Genomic DNA, 19,111 nt, shown 5'->3' on the forward strand with positions numbered 1-19,111 from the left:
CTTTGCATTTTGAGGGATAACAATGGACAACTCTCCCATTATCCTGGCTTGTCTCAAACCACATTAGGGAGAAAACCAAATATGGTGGAAAATTAAACTTCCATACTTTGGAAGTTCAAAATATTTGGGGTGGTGGGCTTTTTACTCCTTCAATAAGAATAGTACTACCCATTTTGGCTCTTTTCCTTGAGTTGTAATATATATTCACCTTCCTGGTCTATCTGTGCATTTCTCATATACGTAGATTAGATCTGTAATAATTGGTCAATTTTGCACCAGGAGAAGCCCTAAAGGACTTATAACCCAACAATCATAATGTTTATAACCTTAGTACAACACCCACATGCACATGTTGTCATCAATCTTTGGTGCATAAATCAACAGGGAGCTTGGTTTGGATTAATCTCTACATCTATAACTCCAATCTAATTTGGAAAGAGTTGTCAAAGGAGAACAAAAATAGTCAGGCAGAGGAGGACAAGTGAGGAGAGGCAAAGATACAGCCATTAATCCGTTTAAAGAAAAGTTTGCATATCTGACAGTGGTGGAGAGGGAAGGATCATTTTCCCAATATCTAATGTTTGGATTGAGGTGGGGAAGTATGGATTCTCAATGAAGCAACTTCATTCTCCTTCTTCAAAACCAATAAAGATTTGCAAAGACCAGTCTTTCCAAAGAATCTGCCAGATGCATTTTACATCTACTTTGGCACCCACATCTCATTTTCCATAAGAGCATGAGGGGCTGATGTCTTTTGCCACAGAAAACTGTAAGTGCAAATGGAGGGGTGTGAGGAATTTCGGGACAGGTGTGGTCCTGAGGACTTTGCACAAACTCCCAGGGCCTAGAAGAGTTGGATGGACTAAAAGGGCCTTCTTCAAACAGAAGCAGAACTGAATCCAAAAACTTATTGTAAAATTTTTATTCACAATGTATATTGTCTTTCGTTAACAGAGATGTATGCACCCACACAGATAAGAGGATACCTTCAATCCTCTATGTCTCCCGTTACACAAGGTTGAGAAGTCACACATGTATACTGAGAGCTTAACTCATGAACTGGTGCTCTGGAGGAAGACCAACCGAGTCAACACTACAGTCCCAACACACTAATTGTGGATGATTAAAAGAAAAATGTCTTCCTGCTGGTCCAGGACTCTTGTAAGCAAACTTTCATGTCTGCTTCCTCCTTTTTTGTAAATCCTTGATCATATGTTCTGCTCAGTATAAACTACACAGGATCCTCCAAAAAGAAACTTGGTAAAATGTGCTTGGGGCCAACAACTGTACTGGATCCCAGTATTCCACTCACTGGACAGAAAACAAAGCAGTACAGCAACTGGGTAGAGTATGCAACAATACAGTCCTCCCCCTTACCCAACCTGTCATTCAACTAATTTTCAGTGGTAATAAATGCCTGAGCCCCCATACTGTCTTTGCCCAGATTCTCTGGAAATACTACACATGTCTGGCAGTCTACCCAGGTGTCCTTGGTATCAAAGCTGGCTGCTGCTTCAGGAATGCACCTGTAGGTCACAGCTGAGAGGATACTAAGATTGCTTGAGGCGTTTCAGAGGGGGCTCCAGGAAAGAGCAATGAGCAGAAAGCAGTGAGCCGTATGCTTCATCCACCAAATGGGAATATGAGCCAACTATTGTCTTCCAGCTTGAGGTCTCAGAGACCTCAGAAGCATGAGCTGTAATGAAATCCAGTGCCTGAGTTTTCAGCTGCCCTGCAGTGTGCAGGTCAGCAGGATGAAAGTGTAGGCAGCATTCTCCACGCAGACAACCCTCCACAGGGTATCCTCGCACATGACCTTCAAATGTTGCAGGCCATGCTTGTCAGTAGCTGTCAGTATAGCATCTGCCCAGCAATGGAGGTCGGGTTACATTCCTTTGTAAATGAAGCCCATTGCCTTGAAGCCTTGCAGCTCCAGATCATCGATATCAAAGTGGTCTGTTTTACTTTCCTCCATATCATGTTGAAACAGGGCTCTGAAAACCAGAAAGCGAGCTGCTAAGATTGCCTTATGAGCCCGGAACTCTTGGCCAGCTACCACCAGGCAGCAGTCTGCCAAGAAGGATTTCTCCCACAAGTCTCCTAGCTCATCTGTCATCGTGCACCTTGGAACCTGGATCTCTGGAATCATGCTCTGGTCGGAGATGTTGAAGGAGCCTTGGAACATGTTCACCTTGCAGAGGAGGGTGAGTCTGTAGTCTTGGAAAAGCCATGGCTCCTGGGACAAAAGGAAATCTTGAAGGATGAATTTTTTGAATCCACAGTATTGGTTTTGCAGAAACCTGAAGTATGATGGGCTCTACATGACTAGGGATTTCTCTCCTTCAGCATTGATGATACAGATCTGAACTTTGCCCATATTGGATTCTTTGGGCAGCCAAGGAACCCTAAGAAAACTGACAAGTAATCTTTGCTTTCTTCATTGATCCCGTTCGGTTGTACTTTCAAACATCATTTATGTGTGTCATTGGATCCTGATGATAATGTGGGACTTCTAATGTATTTCCCCTGCATTTGCTCCAAGCAAAAACTAACGTTGCTAATGGTCCATTTTCAGCTGAATTTCTGTATATTGATTGGTGTGTAGCCTCAGCTCTCCCCTTCCAATTCCACTGACATATCTGCTTGTGATAGTTTGAAGGTTAACCTCAACACAAAATGAAGAGCTAGGATTTTTTCTTTACAACCTGGGGGTCACAATCCGAGATAATTTTTAATTTTTTAGTTTCTATTTTTCTCTCTATTCATTCTTCCATTGGTCTGAAATCTTGTATCTCTCTAAAGTTTTCTTTCCTGTTTGAAATGTAGGTTTCAGAGTAGGCAATCTAGGCTGCTGGAAACTGCTATATAACTCCATTTCTCCAGATTTAATCTTAGTAAATTACTTCAATTTTGACAATTACATACAACTTTTGAAAAAAATATAACATTTTATAAATTTTTATTGGAAATGTGTAGTAATGAGTATCTCTAAGTAACAGAACACTTGGCATGAATCTCTCTTTATGTGAAAAAAATAGGATTCATTACAAAGACGTATTCCTGGGGTCATTCTGATACCACAATGGCTAGCTGTGAAGGAAAAGACAAAGGATCAAGTACTTACTCAGTCTAGGGGGTTAGATGTGTCTGTTGGCTGGTGTTCAATAAATTTTGAAAGTAAGAATAAGTATTCTCTAATGCGAGGGAAGCAATAGACTTCCTTCATGGTTAGGGGAAGCAGTCAAAGAGAAACAGCTCTCTTCTTTCATAGTGTTATATACTCAGACTCTGGAGGGTGTGGCCCAATTAAAGGTGTGTCTTCTCAGATCAAAATCTGGATTAAAGGTGTGTGTGTGTGTGTGTGTGTGTACAGGCTTCAAAGACAGGACTAAATGGTTGTGTGGGATTTTTGTTGTGGGGGGCATAAAAATGGCTTTGGTTAATCTTGGCTTAAGTTCAAAGACTTCAAACTATCCTTACTCTTCCAAAGTTAAAGTCATAAGACCATAATGTTTAAGGTGTGGCTACTATAAGATGTTTGGTCTTAGGCACAGATATCTAATCTAAATAACAAAAGACTTGGTCTGTGGTGTGGTTAGTCCTAACACTCATGGCCAGATAAAAATAGATTTAGTATACTATGTAGTTATCAAATGTTTGGAGAATTGGAGAAAGTCTGTTTCTTCCTTGTGTTTTGATAAAGAAGTCCTATGCCAATTCCCACTTTTGTGTTTGGGTATTAAGAAAGTTGAAATATAAACTTGGGGCATTCATTATTCACTGAAGTCCTCTCCTATCTCTACTCTGCCTCTATGTCAATACCTTAATGTCTTTACCTGCAATTTTTTTAATCCACACCCTCTTCTCAGGTGCAAACATATTTTAATACAGAGTGACTGACCACACCACGTGGGACTACCACAAATGGTTAATACAGTGTTTAGACCTCCAAAATTCATAATGGAAGATGCTCTATCTACGTCAAATTAAGCAAACAATTTCTCACAATTTTGCCTTCCTTTTTTTGGTTAATTTAGTTCTAGATGTAGTTAAGGTGGGAGTCGAGAATAAAATCACAAGTGTATTTTTCTTACTGTGGTTAATCTTCCATAAAAGAAAGCTTAGTACCCATGTTAGCACAGCTTTTACTTACTCTTCTTAAAGTGTTACATCAGTTCCTATCATAAACCTGATTTGGTAAGAGGAGTTTTTCCTCCTTGAACTTTTCCACCCTCCTGCCGGACCCAGGATAGTCACCACAATCCTGGTGCCCCTGCTTACTTTGGGCCCTGTACCCACAAATATCAGTCCCTCAAACAAGGAGCGGGACCTTACGTTTTAAGATTAAAACCTCACAAAAAGAAAGGTGGAAATGAAAGATTTTAGTTTGCAGAGCAAGGATGTAGGAAGGAAAATAATTCTTTCAAGCAGAATATAGAAAATCATGAAGAATGAACATTAACATGGGAGGAAACATATCAGGAATTATGAGAACAAGAAAGATTACTATGGTGATGGGGCTAATGGTTATATGCTATGCTGATCTTGTTAAATAGGGCTAGTTATTGAATCATCAAAACTTTGTGGAATAAATGAAGGCTCTAAATGTACAGCCAAGAGAAAGCCAGAGTATGAAAGAAGTTTCTCACGTGTCTTGGCCAACAGGAAATAGGCCCCCAACCCTGGAACAAATGGTTCCAGATGAACAGCCCTGTCTGGGACACACCTGACCACACCTGACATTCTGGGGACTTTCCAAGTCATTTTATAGTTTTTCCCTTGAAGAAGAACAGGTCACACCTGTGTGGTCTCTCAAATATGAGATCATACTTTGTAATCAATCACCTTATGCCCCATGCATGTATGCTGATTTGCAGTGTGTCTCTATAACAAATGTGCATAAACATTTTGAGGGGTGTGCAGCTTTCCCCGGATTGCTGACACCAGAGTGCACTCATTCAATAAACACCTTGTGCTTGTTGCATCTCCTGGTTTTGGTGTTTGTGTTCCAGGGCTCTCCAATTGGGCCACCAGTACCCCAGAATTAGGGTTCAACAGTCAATCATTTAGATTGATTCAAAGTAGCTCATATTCTCCCTCCTCACCTGGTGGGTTCTGTTCACTTCAACCTCAGCAATGCATTGATTATTCTGCTGGTCCATCAAACTGAGAGATAATTCTTATTTCCATGAAATAAGACTATATTCAACAGAAAATCTAGAGGGATGGGCTTTAGGATGGATCCCCCTCTCTAGTGTGATGAGAAAATTCTCCCTATATGTCATGTCTCTCCCGTTAGTCCTGTCTTGGAGAGACTCTCTAAGAATAGAATACAAGGAAATAAGTTCACTTATTCAATCAGCTCAGCCATTCCAAGTCTTCCTCTCCTAGAAGTCTGGATACAGCACTACTTATCTCTCAGCAGGGGATTATCATTCAATCAATTATTTTGATTATTTGATATTTTTCTTCCGTTTGGTTTCCTTTTTTTTTTTTTTTTTTTTTTTTTTTTTTTTTTTTTTTTTTTGATTTATTGGAAGTGGACACTTAGGGGCACAAGTGATTCTTCACCAGGTTGTTTCATGGTCAGGGCGGTAGGTAGCAAATACTAGAAATATCTCATTTGAAGGTATTGTACTTGTTAATTTCCATACTCCATTCCACATTAGAAGATGCTCTTCAGTGACTGTTGAATATACTCTGCACCCTTTGCAAACCAGAATGCTCCTACAATGTTAAGTCCAGCAGAATAAGCCTGGACATTCAAAGATTAAAGAGGACAGAACTCAGTAGTAAAGGATGAAAATTATAAGGAAATGAGTAGCTGAATCTTGGCAGTCAGCATGAAAATTGAGAGGTATTTAGTATCCTTTTACATTACAGCCTGAAGTGTATAATGAATGGTGAGTTCCAGGAGGATTAATTGAGAAAGGCAGGCAAGACCACCAAGGAAATTTGGTGGGGCCATCCCTGGGACTGTTATTATGAATGGAATAAAAATCAGGAGAATAGACAGCCAATTTCAGAGGGTCCTATCTGGCTCTGTTTAATAGGCACCAGGAATAAAGTTTTTCACCCTGACCCCCATATTGTGAACACTGAGACAGACCTGGGAGGGAAGACAATGACCACTTCCTGGATAATGTTTATGGGAAGAATTATTTTTTTAAGGAGAGACAGTTTTCTGTGTAACAGCTCTAGTTGTCCTTCCAATACCTCAGCATACGAGGCTAGACTTATGCTCAAAGCGACCAGTCTGTTTAAGCCTCCCAGTTGCTAGGAATAAAGGTATGTACCATTACAGTGGAGTGATAGAAAAAAAATTATTTATCTTTTTTTTGTCTTTCTTTTCTGTTTTTTTTTTCTTTTAAGACTGGCTTATTCTGTCTTATTTAAATGCTGTATTAGAACTAGCTCTGTAGAAAACACTAGACTCAACTCACTGAGATCTGCCTGCCTCTGCCCCCTGAGTGCTGGACTAAAGGCATGTGACACCAATGCCCAGCAATAGTAATACTTCTAAAAACAGGAGAAGAATAAATAACAAATGTGTAGGAATGACCACCATTCCTTTATTCATGGAAGATTAACTCCAGTAAGCAGTGATCACTTGTGATGGTTATTCTTGGTTCTCAAGTGCACCACACCTGGAATAATACCTTAAAAAGGAGGTCACAATTCTGAGAAAAATTTGCATGAGTTTGAGCAGGTAGATCCATATGAAATGCAGACTCTCAGGGCAAAATACAAGAGCATTTGGCTAAAATCACAAGATCTGAACACACACACACACACATTTTTAATACAGATCGGAGGCTGGGAGGCACATCCTAAATTGGGACAAACCTTCTAGAAACATACAAAAGAACAAGGAAGAAGGAAGCCTTAGCACTCTGCTTGCACTCACCTGGTAGCAAATTCATCCCAACACCAACTGACCTTAGAGAATATTTGAATTCCATCAACTGCTGAAGACCAGCTGACTATTGCAACCCTCTAGACTGAGTAAGTACTGCATTCTTGGACATCCCCTTCACAGCTAGGCACAGAGGGATTAGCAGAACTGTAACCACAAGTCATTCTAATGAGTATGCTTTCTTCATATATGGAGAGATTAATTCTATTTGTTCTGTTACTCCAGAGGACATTTTTTTCTCATGAGTGTACAAAATGTTCCAAACTATTCAAAAGTTGTGCATACTCCTCAAAATTAGATACCTATTGATGTGGTTTCAATCTAGAAAATGGAATGATCTAGCAATGCCTAGCAGTCTTTACTGTCTTATGTGAAACTAATCTTAAAATCTGCATTGATCATTCCAAAGATATCCAGGTTGCAGCCTCAGAGAAGTGGAAACATATGGGAAACATAATCTAAAACTCTAAGCCATGTCTATTATTGTGTCCCAAGTATGAAGAAAAAAATAAACCCCAGACCTGCTAGTACTTGAACAAAGAGAGAACCATCTATCTGCTTTGTCTCCCGAGTGTTCAGATGAAAGTGGTCTGCTTGGCTTCCATGCCTCACTAGTACAGCTGCTTTGCCATTGTCATTGCTCTAGGAATCCGTAAACTACCTACATGGCTTCAATAAATCCTCCACTACTTATCGCCACAGATAGCTTTCAGATTTCTGTTTTCTGGTTCCCTCTCTGTTCCCACCACCTTGGGGCTGGAGACTCGGGGATGTCTGAAATTTTCTGCCCGGACCCCAAAGTTTGATTCAGAAAAGACACTTTAAGCTACTTGGGAGAGTAACATCTCTCAATTTTCTTGTCTAGATTGAATCTTGGGTCATACTGGGCTGTTGAATGGCCCTAGCATTTCATAAATCAAATGTGTTATACAGAGTTTCTCTAGGGCAGGAGGTTATATATAGAAGGGATCACTGCCTGCATGAAGAAAAGGGATTCATTAAGAGGACCCCGGGCTGTAAGTCTAAAATGCAGTCCTTACTCAGTAAGGCTGGGGTAGACCTACCTTGTCTGCTGGTCTTCAGTATTTGCAGGAATTCAGAAAATCAGAAAATTGGTATCTAATGCCAGTGAGGGAAAAGACTTCCTTCAAGGCGCAGAACAGTGGGCAAAGAGGAAGACCTTCCTCTGTGTAAGTCCCTTTATGGGCTCCTCCCAGAGGGCGTGGCCTCATTAAAGCCCAAGGAGAGGATTAGAGGATTATCGGTCTTCTGGCCTCAAGATGAGGGTTAGGGTGGGTCCGTTCCTGGGTCTCCAATGTTCCTGCTGCAAGTTTAGCTACCTAATTCACCTGCAGCGGGGTATTTCCCAGTGCAATGATCTCAATGTCAAGATGTTAGTTTATTGCACATGAAGTCAGGTGAGGAACCGGGAGTATCTTGTGCTTATTGTGTCAAGTGAAGAAACGAAGATCCGAAACTCTTCTCTATCCGTTCATGCTGACAGAGTAGATTCCCGTTTCTCAATTACTCGCCAAATACTGGGCATTTCACTTGTTTTCCTCTAAGTTATTGTTCTCATATTGTCTTTAAATTTTTTTTTTTACACCTACGTCATTTTACATCCCAATCCCAGTTGCCTCTCAATCCCGCAGGAATGCCCACATTCTCCCAACCCCAAGCCCAATTCACTCATCTGGATGGGGAATTCCCACATGGGGAATCAGCATAGTAATTGACATTACTTGAGACCAGATAAAGAATTTCCCTCCTATACCTAGGCTTAGGAAGGGATCTCTCCACAGGGAATTGGCTCTGTTTCCTGCCAGCTGTGGTGCCCAAAACTGCCCAAGACACCCAAATGTCATACATACTCCCGAGGCCAAGTTCAGTCTTCAGTTTTAGGAAGCTCTCCAGCCGGCAGCCCTTAGACAGTGACCTCCCACTCGAATCTTGCTTGGGTCTGCTGTTTCTTTGTGTATCCAGGCCAAGGCCTTTCTTTACCCGCCTTGCTCACTTTATCTCTCCTCCTCCTTCTGTAAGACTGGACTGCAGGAGATTGGCCTGTGCTTAGCTGTGCTTCTCTTCATCAGATCCCATCAGGTACTGGATGAAGTTTCGACATTGACAAAGAAGGGAGTCATCAAGCTGATTACAAGGCAAGGGCAGTTAAGACACCCTATCCCCTGAGGCTTAGGTTCTGAGCAGGGCTCTGCATTGTGGATTCATTGGAATTTCCCGAGAGCCTGGGCTCGGTTTCACCCCAAAACATCTCCCTCCTTCTATCGAGGTATCCCTTCTCTTGCTCAGTTCCTCTCTTGCCTTGCCCCAAGTTGAAATCCCCAGACCCTCCTGATCTATACTCTGCTCCCCCTTTCCCCTGTGCACTCCCCTAACACCCTTGGGCCTATTTCACTCAGGAGATCTTGTCCATTTCCACATTCTGGGCAGGGAGTGTACAAGTAGGGCTGTCTTAAGGCCCTCCTACTTTAATGGGTTCTCTGTGTTGTGGAGTATAGGCTGCTTGGCCTTGGCTTGTCCTCTTGTGAGTGAATTCACGAGATACAGAGCTAAGCAGAGAATTCCAACACAAGAACCTCAGAGGACCAAAAGGCCAATAAGGAAGCGATCAGGATCCAAGATCCTGAGCCATCAGAGAAATCCAAATCAAACGTCCTCTCAGATATCATCTTACACTTACGCTGGAGAGGTTGTGCAGTAAGGTGAGCACTGCTCCACTGCTGGTGGGAGCACAAACTTGTACTGCCACTGTGGAAGTCTGGATAAGCATTTCTGGAGAAGGGGAAATGGATCTAACTCAAGGCATAGCAGTAGTGCTCTTGGGCATATGCCCACAGGATGTACAGACACACCATACAGCATCAGCATGTGTAAAAGCCAGACCCCGAAAACAACCTAATTGCCCCTCAAGGGAAGAATGGACTGGGAAAATGTGGTACATGTAAACAATGGAGTGACCCTCAGTGGGAAACTTTAAGTGCAATGGAAGGGGAATGGGCACTTTGGAGCCTGGTGTGACTCTTAGGATGCTTCCCAAACTGCCACTACCTAGCACAGTTGAATGGACTAAAGCGGCCGTTAGCTAACAGAAACAGCATGGGACCCACATACTGATTGTACAATTTTTATTCACAATATATATTGCCTTTGGTGAACAGTGATGCATACAACCACACTGATAGAGAGAGGGCTTCAATCCTCTGGGTCCCCTTTGGAGATCACTGAGAAGTCAACCATGTATATCGAGAGCTGAACTCATGAACTGCTCCTCTGCAGCACAGTCAATTGCTTGGGCAACCTACTAAAACCTCTGGTCTGATCGCTTGAATTTAAATGAGAAAAAAAAAAAGAAGAAGAAGAAGAAAAGAAAAGAAATGAAATGAAATGAAAAGAAAAGAAAAAGAAAAAGTGTCTTCTTGCTCATCCATGTCTCTTATGAGCAAATGTTCACATTTGCTTCCTCCTTTCCTCTAAATCCTAGATCACATGTTCTGTAAACTGTAGCCCACACAGGTGTATTCCAAGGACACTGATTGGGAAGGGGGGTGGGGTCAGGAACTTAGCAAAACCCCAGTATGGAAATGTTGAAGACAAAGCAAAGCAGTACAGCAAGTGGGTAGAGTATGCAAGAATACGGTGCTCCCCCTTACACAACCTGCCTTTGAAATCATGTAGTGCGGTATTAAAGTCCTGAGCCCCCATGCTGTCTTTCCCAAGATTGTCAGTGAATGCTACAGATGTCCCGAGCTCTACCCGGGTGTCCTTGGTACCAACTCTGGCTGCTGCTTCTCCAATGCACCTGTAGGTCACTGCGGAGTGGATCCTAAGATTGCTTGAGGCGTTTGAGAGGGGGCTCCAGTGAGGAGCAGTGAGCTGAAGCCAGGGAGCTGTATGCTTCAGCCACTAAATGGGGAAATGAGCCCACCATTGTCTTCCAGCTTGAGGTCTCAGAGACCTCGGAAGCATGAGCTGTAATGAAATGCAGTGCCTGGGTTTTCAGCTGCCCTGCAGTGTGCTGGTCAGCCAGGATGAGAGTCTGGGCAGCATTCTCCACGCAGAGGTCCCTGCCCAAGGCATCCTCGCACATGACCTTCAACCGATCCAGGCCGTACTTGCCTGGAGCTGCCAGCACAGCTTCTGCCATGCCTTGGAGGGCTGGTGCCTTTCCGGTGTACATGAATCCCATCATTGCCTCGAAGACTTGGGGCTCCAGATCGTGGATCTCAACGCGGTTTGTTCTCCTCTCCTCCAAGTCATGTTGAAACATGGCTCTGAAAACCGCAGAGCGAGCTGCTAAGATGGCCTTGTGAGCCTGGAACTCCTGGCCAGCTACCACCAGGCAGCAGTCTGTGAAGAGGGATTTCTCCCACAGCTCTCCTAACTCATCTGCCAACGTGCACCTTGGCGTCTGGAACTCTGGCTTCGTGCCCTCATCAGGGATGTCGAAGGTGTCTTTGACCACAGTCACCCGGCACCAGAGGCTCAGCTCATTGTCTTCCAGGAGCCAAGGCTCCCTGGAAAGAAGGAAATCTCGACGGACGAACTTTTTGAATCCCCAGTGTTGATGTTGCTGGAACATATAGAATCTTAGGCTCGTCATACCTTGGGTTTGCTCTCCTTCGGAATTGATGATCCAAAAGTGGAATTTTGCCCATACTGGGCTCTTTGGGCAGCTGAGCAACGATAGGTAAACCGACAAGTAATCCTGGCTTTCTTCATCGACCCCGTTCGGGTGTAATTTCAGACACCACTGGTTTTTGTCACTGGCTCCCGAGGAGAAGGTTGGGCTTTTAATGGCTTCGCTGCTTTCCCGCAGGAAGAAACGGAAGTTGCTTATGGTCCAACTGTAGCAGAATTCCAGGAAGCTGATTTCTGTGTAGCCCCAGCTCTGGCACTCGGCTGCCATGTCCGCGGACTTATTTGCTTGTGGTCCTTTGAAGGTTAACCTAGATACGAAATGAAGAAGTACGACTTTTCGTCTTCAAGCTGTGGTGTGGGAAGTCACAAATACACATATCTACAACACACACACACACACACACACACACACACACACACAAACAAAATAAATAAATAAAAGAGCTAGACACTGATATTGGGTTTTGAGCTTCGAGCGTAAAGCAGGGGAGACAAAGCCACCAAGCCACTATCCCTTGCCTACCTCAGTCTCTCTGAGCTCTCCCCAAGCATCAGAATGCTTCCTCTCCTCAGACCCTGGAGATAATCCTGAGACTGAGACTGAAAAAACAAGACACCGCTCCTATGTTTTCTACAACTCTAGTTCAGTGATGAAGCACAAGAGCTCTCCTACCCTTTTAGACACGTTCCATCTCGGGCGTAGCCCTGCTTGTACTTGAACAAAGAGAGAACCATCTATCTGCTTTGTCTCCCGAGTGTTCAGATGAAAGTGGTCTGCTTGGCTTCCATGCCTCACTAGTACAGCTGCTTTGCCATTTTCATCGCTCTAGGATTCCGTAAACTACCTGTATGGCTTCAATAAATGCTCCACTACTTATCGCCACAGATAGCTTTCAGATTTCTGTTTTCTGCTTCCCTCTCTGTTCCCACCACCTTGGGGCTGGAGACTCGGGGATGTCTGAAATTTTCTGCCCGGACCCCAAAGTTTGATTCAGAGAAGACACTTTAAGCTACTTGGGAGAGTCACATCTCTCCATTTTCTTGTCTATATTGAATCTTGGGTCATACTCGGCTGTTGAATGGCTACTAGCATTTCATAAATCAAATGTGTGGTACAGAGCTTCTCTAGGGCAGGAGGTTATATATAGAAGGGATCTCTGCCTGCATGAAGAAAAGGGATTCATTAAGAGGACCCCGGGCTGTAAGTCTAAAATGCAGTCCTTACTCAGTAAGGCTGGGGTAGACCTACCTTGTCTGCTGGTCTTCAGTATTTGCAGGAATTCAGAAAATTAGTAGCTAATGCCAGTGAGGGAAAAGACTTCCTTCAAGGCGCAGAACACTGGGCAAAGAGGAAGACCTTCCTCTGTGTAAGTCCCTTTATGGGCTCCTCCCAGAGGGCGTGGCCTCATTAAAGCCCAAGGAGAGGATTAGAGGATTATCGGTCTTCTGGCCTCAAGATGAGGGTTAGGGTGGGTCCGTCCCTGGGTCTCCAATGTTCCTGCTGCAAGTTTAGCTACCTAATTCACCTGCAGCAGAGTATTTCCCAGTGCAATGATCTCAATGTCAAGATGTTAGTTTATTGCACATGAAGTCAGGTGAGGAACCGGGAGTATCTTGTGCTTATTGTGTCAAGTGAAGAAACGAAGATCCGAAACTCTTCTCTATCCGTTCATGCTGACAGAGTAGATTCCCGTTTCTCAATTACTCGCCAAATACTGGGCATTTCACTTGTTTTCCTCTAAGTTATTGTTCTCATATTGTCTTTAAATTTTTTTTTTACACCTACGTCATTTTACATCCCAATCCCAGTTGCCTCTCAATCCCGCAGGAATGCCCACATTCTCCCAACCCCAAGCCCAATTCACTCATCTGGATGGGGAATTCCCACATGGGGAATCAGCATAGTAATTGACATTACTTGAGACCAGATAAAGAATTTCCCTCCTATACCTAGGCTTAGGAAGGGATCTCTCCACAGGGAATTGGCTCTGTTTCCTGCCAGCTGTGGTGCCCAAAACTGCCCAAGACACCCAAATGTCATACATACTCCCGAGGCCAAGTTCAGTCTTCAGTTTTAGGAAGCTCTCCAGCCGGCAGCCCTTAGACAGTGACCTCCCACTCGAATCTTGCTTGGGTCTGCTGTTTCTTTGTGTATCCAGGCCAAGGCCTTTCTTTACCCGCCTTGCTCACTTTATCTCTCCTCCTCCTTCTGTAAGACTGGACTGCAGGAGATTGGCCTGTGCTTAGCTGTGCTTCTCTTCATCAGATCCCATCAGGTACTGGATGAAGTTTCGACATTGACAAAGAAGGGAGTCATCAAGCTGATTACAAGGCAAGGGCAGTTAAGACACCCTATCCCCTGAGGCTTAGGTTCTGAGCAGGGCTCTGCATTGTGGATTCATTGGAATTTCCCGAGAGCCTGGGCTCGGTTTCACCCCAAAACATCTCCCTCCTTCTATCGAGGTATCCCTTCTCTTGCTCAGTTCCTCTCTTGCCTTGCCCCAAGTTGAAATCCCCAGACCCTCCTGATCTATACTCTGCTCCCCCTTTCCCCTGTGCACTCCCCTAACACCCTTGGGCCTATTTCACTCAGGAGATCTTGTCCATTTCCACATTCTGGGCAGGGAGTGTACAAGTAGGGCTGTCTTAAGGCCCTCCTACTTTAATGGGTTCTCTGTGTTGTGGAGTATAGGCTGCTTGGCCTTGGCTTGTCCTCTTGTGAGTGAATTCACGAGATACAGAGCTAAGCAGAGAATTCCAACACAAGAACCTCAGAGGACCAAAAGGCCAATAAGGAAGCGATCAGGATCCAAGATCCTGAGCCATCAGAGAAATCCAAATCAAACGTCCTCTCAGATATCATCTTACACTTACGCTGGAGAGGTTGTGCAGTAAGGTGAGCACTGCTCCACTGCTGGTGGGAGCACAAACTTGTACTGCCACTGTGGAAGTCTGGATAAGCATTTCTGGAGAAGGGGAAATGGATCTAACTCAAGGCATAGCAGTAGTGCTCTTGGGCATATGCCCACAGGATGTACAGACACACCATACAGCATCAGCATGTGTAAAAGCCAGACCCCGAAAACAACCTAATTGCCCCTCAAGGGAAGAATGGACTGGGAAAATGTGGTACATGTAAACAATGGAGTGACCCTCAGTGGGAAACTTTAAGTGCAATGGAAGGGGAATGGGCACTTTGGAGCCTGGTGTGACTCTTAGGATGCTTCCCAAACTGCCACTACCTAGCACAGTTGAATGGACTAAAGCGGCCGTTAGCTAACAGAAACAGCATGGGACCCACATACTGATTGTACAATTTTTATTCACAATATATATTGCCTTTGGTGAACAGTGATGCATACAACCACACTGATAGAGAGAGGGCTTCAATCCTCTGGGTCCCCTTTGGAGATCACTGAGAAGTCAACCATGTATATCGAGAGCTGAACTCATGAACTGCTCCTCTGCAGCACAGTCAATTGCTTGGGCAACCTACTAAAACCTCTGGTCTGATCGCTTGAATTTAAATGAGAAAAAAAAAAAAGAAGAAGAAGAAGAAAAGAAAAGAAATGAAATGAAATGAAAAGAAAAGAAAAAGAAAAAGTGTCTTCTTGCTCATCCATGTCTCTTATGAGCAAATGTTCACATTTGCTTCCTCCTTTCCTCTAAATCCTAGATCACATGTTCTGTAAACTGTAGCCCACACAGGTGTATTCCAAGGACACTGATTGGGAAGGGGGGTGGGGTCAGGAACTTAGCAAAACCCCAGTATGGAAATGTTGAAGACAAAGCAAAGCAGTACAGCAAGTGGGTAGAGTATGCAAGAATACGGTGCTCCCCCCTTACACAACCTGCCTTTGAAATCATGTAGTGCGGTATTAAAGTCCTGAGCCCCCATGCTGTCTTTCCCAAGATTGTCAGTGAATGCTACAGATGTCCCGAGCTCTACCCGGGTGTCCTTGGTACCAACTCTGGCTGCTGCTTCTCCAATGCACCTGTAGGTCACTGCGGAGTGGATCCTAAGATTGCTTGAGGCGTTTGAGAGGGGGCTCCAGTGAGGAGCAGTGAGCTGAAGCCAGGGAGCTGTATGCTTCAGCCACTAAATGGGGAAATGAGCCCACCATTGTCTTCCAGCTTGAGGTCTCAGAGACCTCGGAAGCATGAGCTGTAATGAAATGCAGTGCCTGGGTTTTCAGCTGCCCTGCAGTGTGCTGGTCAGCCAGGATGAGAGTCTGGGCAGCATTCTCCACGCAGAGGTCCCTGCCCAAGGCATCCTCGCACATGACCTTCAACCGATCCAGGCCGTACTTGCCTGGAGCTGCCAGCACAGCTTCTGCCATGCCTTGGAGGGCTGGTGCCTTTCCGGTGTACATGAATCCCATCATTGCCTCGAAGACTTGGGGCTCCAGATCGTGGATCTCAACGCGGTTTGTTCTCCTCTCCTCCAAGTCATGTTGAAACATGGCTCTGAAAACCGCAGAGCGAGCTGCTAAGATGGCCTTGTGAGCCTGGAACTCCTGGCCAGCTACCACCAGGCAGCAGTCTGTGAAGAGGGATTTCTCCCACAGCTCTCCTAACTCATCTGCCAACGTGCACCTTGGCGTCTGGAACTCTGGCTTCGTGCCCTCATCAGGGATGTCGAAGGTGTCTTTGACCACAGTCACCCGGCACCAGAGGCTCAGCTCATTGTCTTCCAGGAGCCAAGGCTCCCTGGAAAGAAGGAAATCTCGACGGACGAACTTTTTGAATCCCCAGTGTTGATGTTGCTGGAACATATAGAATCTTAGGCTCGTCATACCTTGGGTTTGCTCTCCTTCGGAATTGATGATCCAAAAGTGGAATTTTGCCCATACTGGGCTCTTTGGGCAGCTGAGCAACGATAGGTAAACCGACAAGTAATCCTGGCTTTCTTCATCGACCCCGTTCGGGTGTAATTTCAGACACCACTGGTTTTTGTCACTGGCTCCCGAGGAGAAGGTTGGGCTTTTAATGGCTTCGCTGCTTTCCCGCAGGAAGAAACGGAAGTTGCTTATGGTCCAACTGTAGCAGAATTCCAGGAAGCTGATTTCTGTGTAGCCCCAGCTCTGGCACTCGGCTGCCATGTCCGCGGACTTATTTGCTTGTGGTCCTTTGAAGGTTAACCTAGATACGAAATGAAGAAGTACGACTTTTCGTCTTCAAGCTGTGGTGTGGGAAGTCACAAATACACATATCTACAACACACACACACACACACACACACACACACACACACACAAACAAAATAAATAAATAAAAGAGCTAGACACTGATATTGGGTTTTGAGCTTCGAGCGTAAAGCAGGGGAGACAAAGCCACCAAGCCACTATCCCTTGCCTACCTCAGTCTCTCTGAGCTCTCCCCAAGCATCAGAATGCTTCCTCTCCTCAGACCCTGGAGATAATCCTGAGACTGAGACTGAAAAAACAAGACACCGCTCCTATGTTTTCTACAACTCTAGTTCAGTGATGAAGCACAAGAGCTCTCCTACCCTTTTAGACACGTTCCATCTCGGGCGTAGCCCTGCTTGTACTTGAACAAAGAGAGAACCATCTATCTGCTTTGTCTCCCGAGTGTTCAGATGAAAGTGGTCTGCTTGGCTTCCATGCCTCACTAGTACAGCTGCTTTGCCATTTTCATCGCTCTAGGATTCCGTAAACTACCTGTATGGCTTCAATAAATGCTCCACTACTTATCGCCACAGATAGCTTTCAGATTTCTGTTTTCTGCTTCCCTCTCTGTTCCCACCACCTTGGGGCTGGAGACTCGGGGATGTCTGAAATTTTCTGCCCGGACCCCAAAGTTTGATTCAGAGAAGACACTTTAAGCTACTTGGGAGAGTCACATCTCTCCATTTTCTTGTCTATATTGAATCTTGGGTCATACTCGGCTGTTGAATGGCTACTAGCATTTCATAAATCAAATGTGTGGTACAGAGCTTCTCTAGGGCAGGAGGTTATATATAGAAGGGATCTCTGCCTGCATGAAGAAAAGGGATTCATTAAGAGGACCCCGGGCTGTAAGTCTAAAATGCAGTCCTTACTCAGTAAGGCTGGGGTAGACCTACCTTGTCTGCTGGTCTTCAGTATTTGCAGGAATTCAGAAAATTAGTAGCTAATGCCAGTGAGGGAAAAGACTTCCTTCAAGGCGCAGAACACTGGGCAAAGAGGAAGACCTTCCTCTGTGTAAGTCCCTTTATGGGCTCCTCCCAGAGGGCGTGGCCTCATTAAAGCCCAAGGAGAGGATTAGAGGATTATCGGTCTTCTGGCCTCAAGATGAGGGTTAGGGTGGGTCCGTCCCTGGGTCTCCAATGTTCCTGCTGCAAGTTTAGCTACCTAATTCACCTGCAGCAGAGTATTTCCCAGTGCAATGATCTCAATGTCAAGATGTTAGTTTATTGCACATGAAGTCAGGTGAGGAACCGGGAGTATCTTGTGCTTATTGTGTCAAGTGAAGAAACGAAGATCCGAAACTCTTCTCTATCCGTTCATGCTGACAGAGTAGATTCCCGTTTCTCAATTACTCGCCAAATACTGGGCATTTCACTTGTTTTCCTCTAAGTTATTGTTCTCATATTGTCTTTAAATTTTTTTTTTACACCTACGTCATTTTACATCCCAATCCCAGTTGCCTCTCAATCCCGCAGGAATGCCCACATTCTCCCAACCCCAAGCCCAATTCACTCATCTGGATGGGGAATTCCCACATGGGGAATCAGCATAGTAATTGACATTACTTGAGACCAGATAAAGAATTTCCCTCCTATACCTAGGCTTAGGAAGGGATCTCTCCACAGGGAATTGGCTCTGTTTCCTGCCAGCTGTGGTGCCCAAAACTGCCCAAGACACCCAAATGTCATACATACTCCCGAGGCCAAGTTCAGTCTTCAGTTTTAGGAAGCTCTCCAGCCGGCAGCCCTTAGACAGTGACCTCCCACTCGAATCTTGCTTGGGTCTGCTGTTTCTTTGTGTATCCAGGCCAAGGCCTTTCTTTACCCGCCTTGCTCACTTTATCTCTCCTCCTCCTTCTGTAAGACTGGACTGCAGGAGATTGGCCTGTGCTTAGCTGTGCTTCTCTTCATCAGATCCCATCAGGTACTGGATGAAGTTTCGACATTGACAAAGAAGGGAGTCATCAAGCTGATTACAAGGCAAGGGCAGTTAAGACACCCTATCCCCTGAGGCTTAGGTTCTGAGCAGGGCTCTGCATTGTGGATTCATTGGAATTTCCCGAGAGCCTGGGCTCGGTTTCACCCCAAAACATCTCCCTCCTTCTATCGAGGTATCCCTTCTCTTGCTCAGTTCCTCTCTTGCCTTGCCCCAAGTTGAAATCCCCAGACCCTCCTGATCTATACTCTGCTCCCCCTTTCCCCTGTGCACTCCCCTAACACCCTTGGGCCTATTTCACTCAGGAGATCTTGTCCATTTCCACATTCTGGGCAGGGGAGTGTACAAGTAGGGCTGTCTTAAGGCCCTCCTACTTTAATGGGTTCTCTGTGTTGTGGAGTATAGGCTGCTTGGC

The 19,111-nt window shown here is 44.8% G+C and overlaps 2 protein-coding genes across 2 annotated transcripts; both read right to left on the bottom strand.

Annotated features, from left to right (window-relative positions):
- Positions 1 to 10,757: 10,757 nt before the first annotated feature.
- Positions 10,758 to 11,840, bottom strand: LOC127213737 (speckle-type POZ protein-like). The gene has a single exon (XM_051174202.1). The coding sequence runs from the start codon at positions 11,838 to 11,840 to the stop codon at positions 10,758 to 10,760; it is 1,083 nt and encodes a 360-aa protein (XP_051030159.1).
- Positions 11,841 to 15,591: 3,751 nt separating this feature from the next.
- On the bottom strand, positions 15,592 to 16,674 carry LOC127213738 (speckle-type POZ protein-like). The gene has a single exon (XM_051174203.1). It carries the CDS (start codon positions 16,672 to 16,674, stop codon positions 15,592 to 15,594), a length of 1,083 nt encoding a protein of 360 aa, XP_051030160.1.
- Between the last annotated feature and the right edge of the window lie 2,437 nt (positions 16,675 to 19,111).

This window comes from Phodopus roborovskii, unplaced genomic scaffold (genome assembly GCF_943737965.1).
Source record: "Phodopus roborovskii unplaced genomic scaffold, PHOROB, whole genome shotgun sequence".
In the NCBI taxonomy this organism is placed as follows: domain Eukaryota; kingdom Metazoa; phylum Chordata; class Mammalia; order Rodentia; family Cricetidae; genus Phodopus; species Phodopus roborovskii.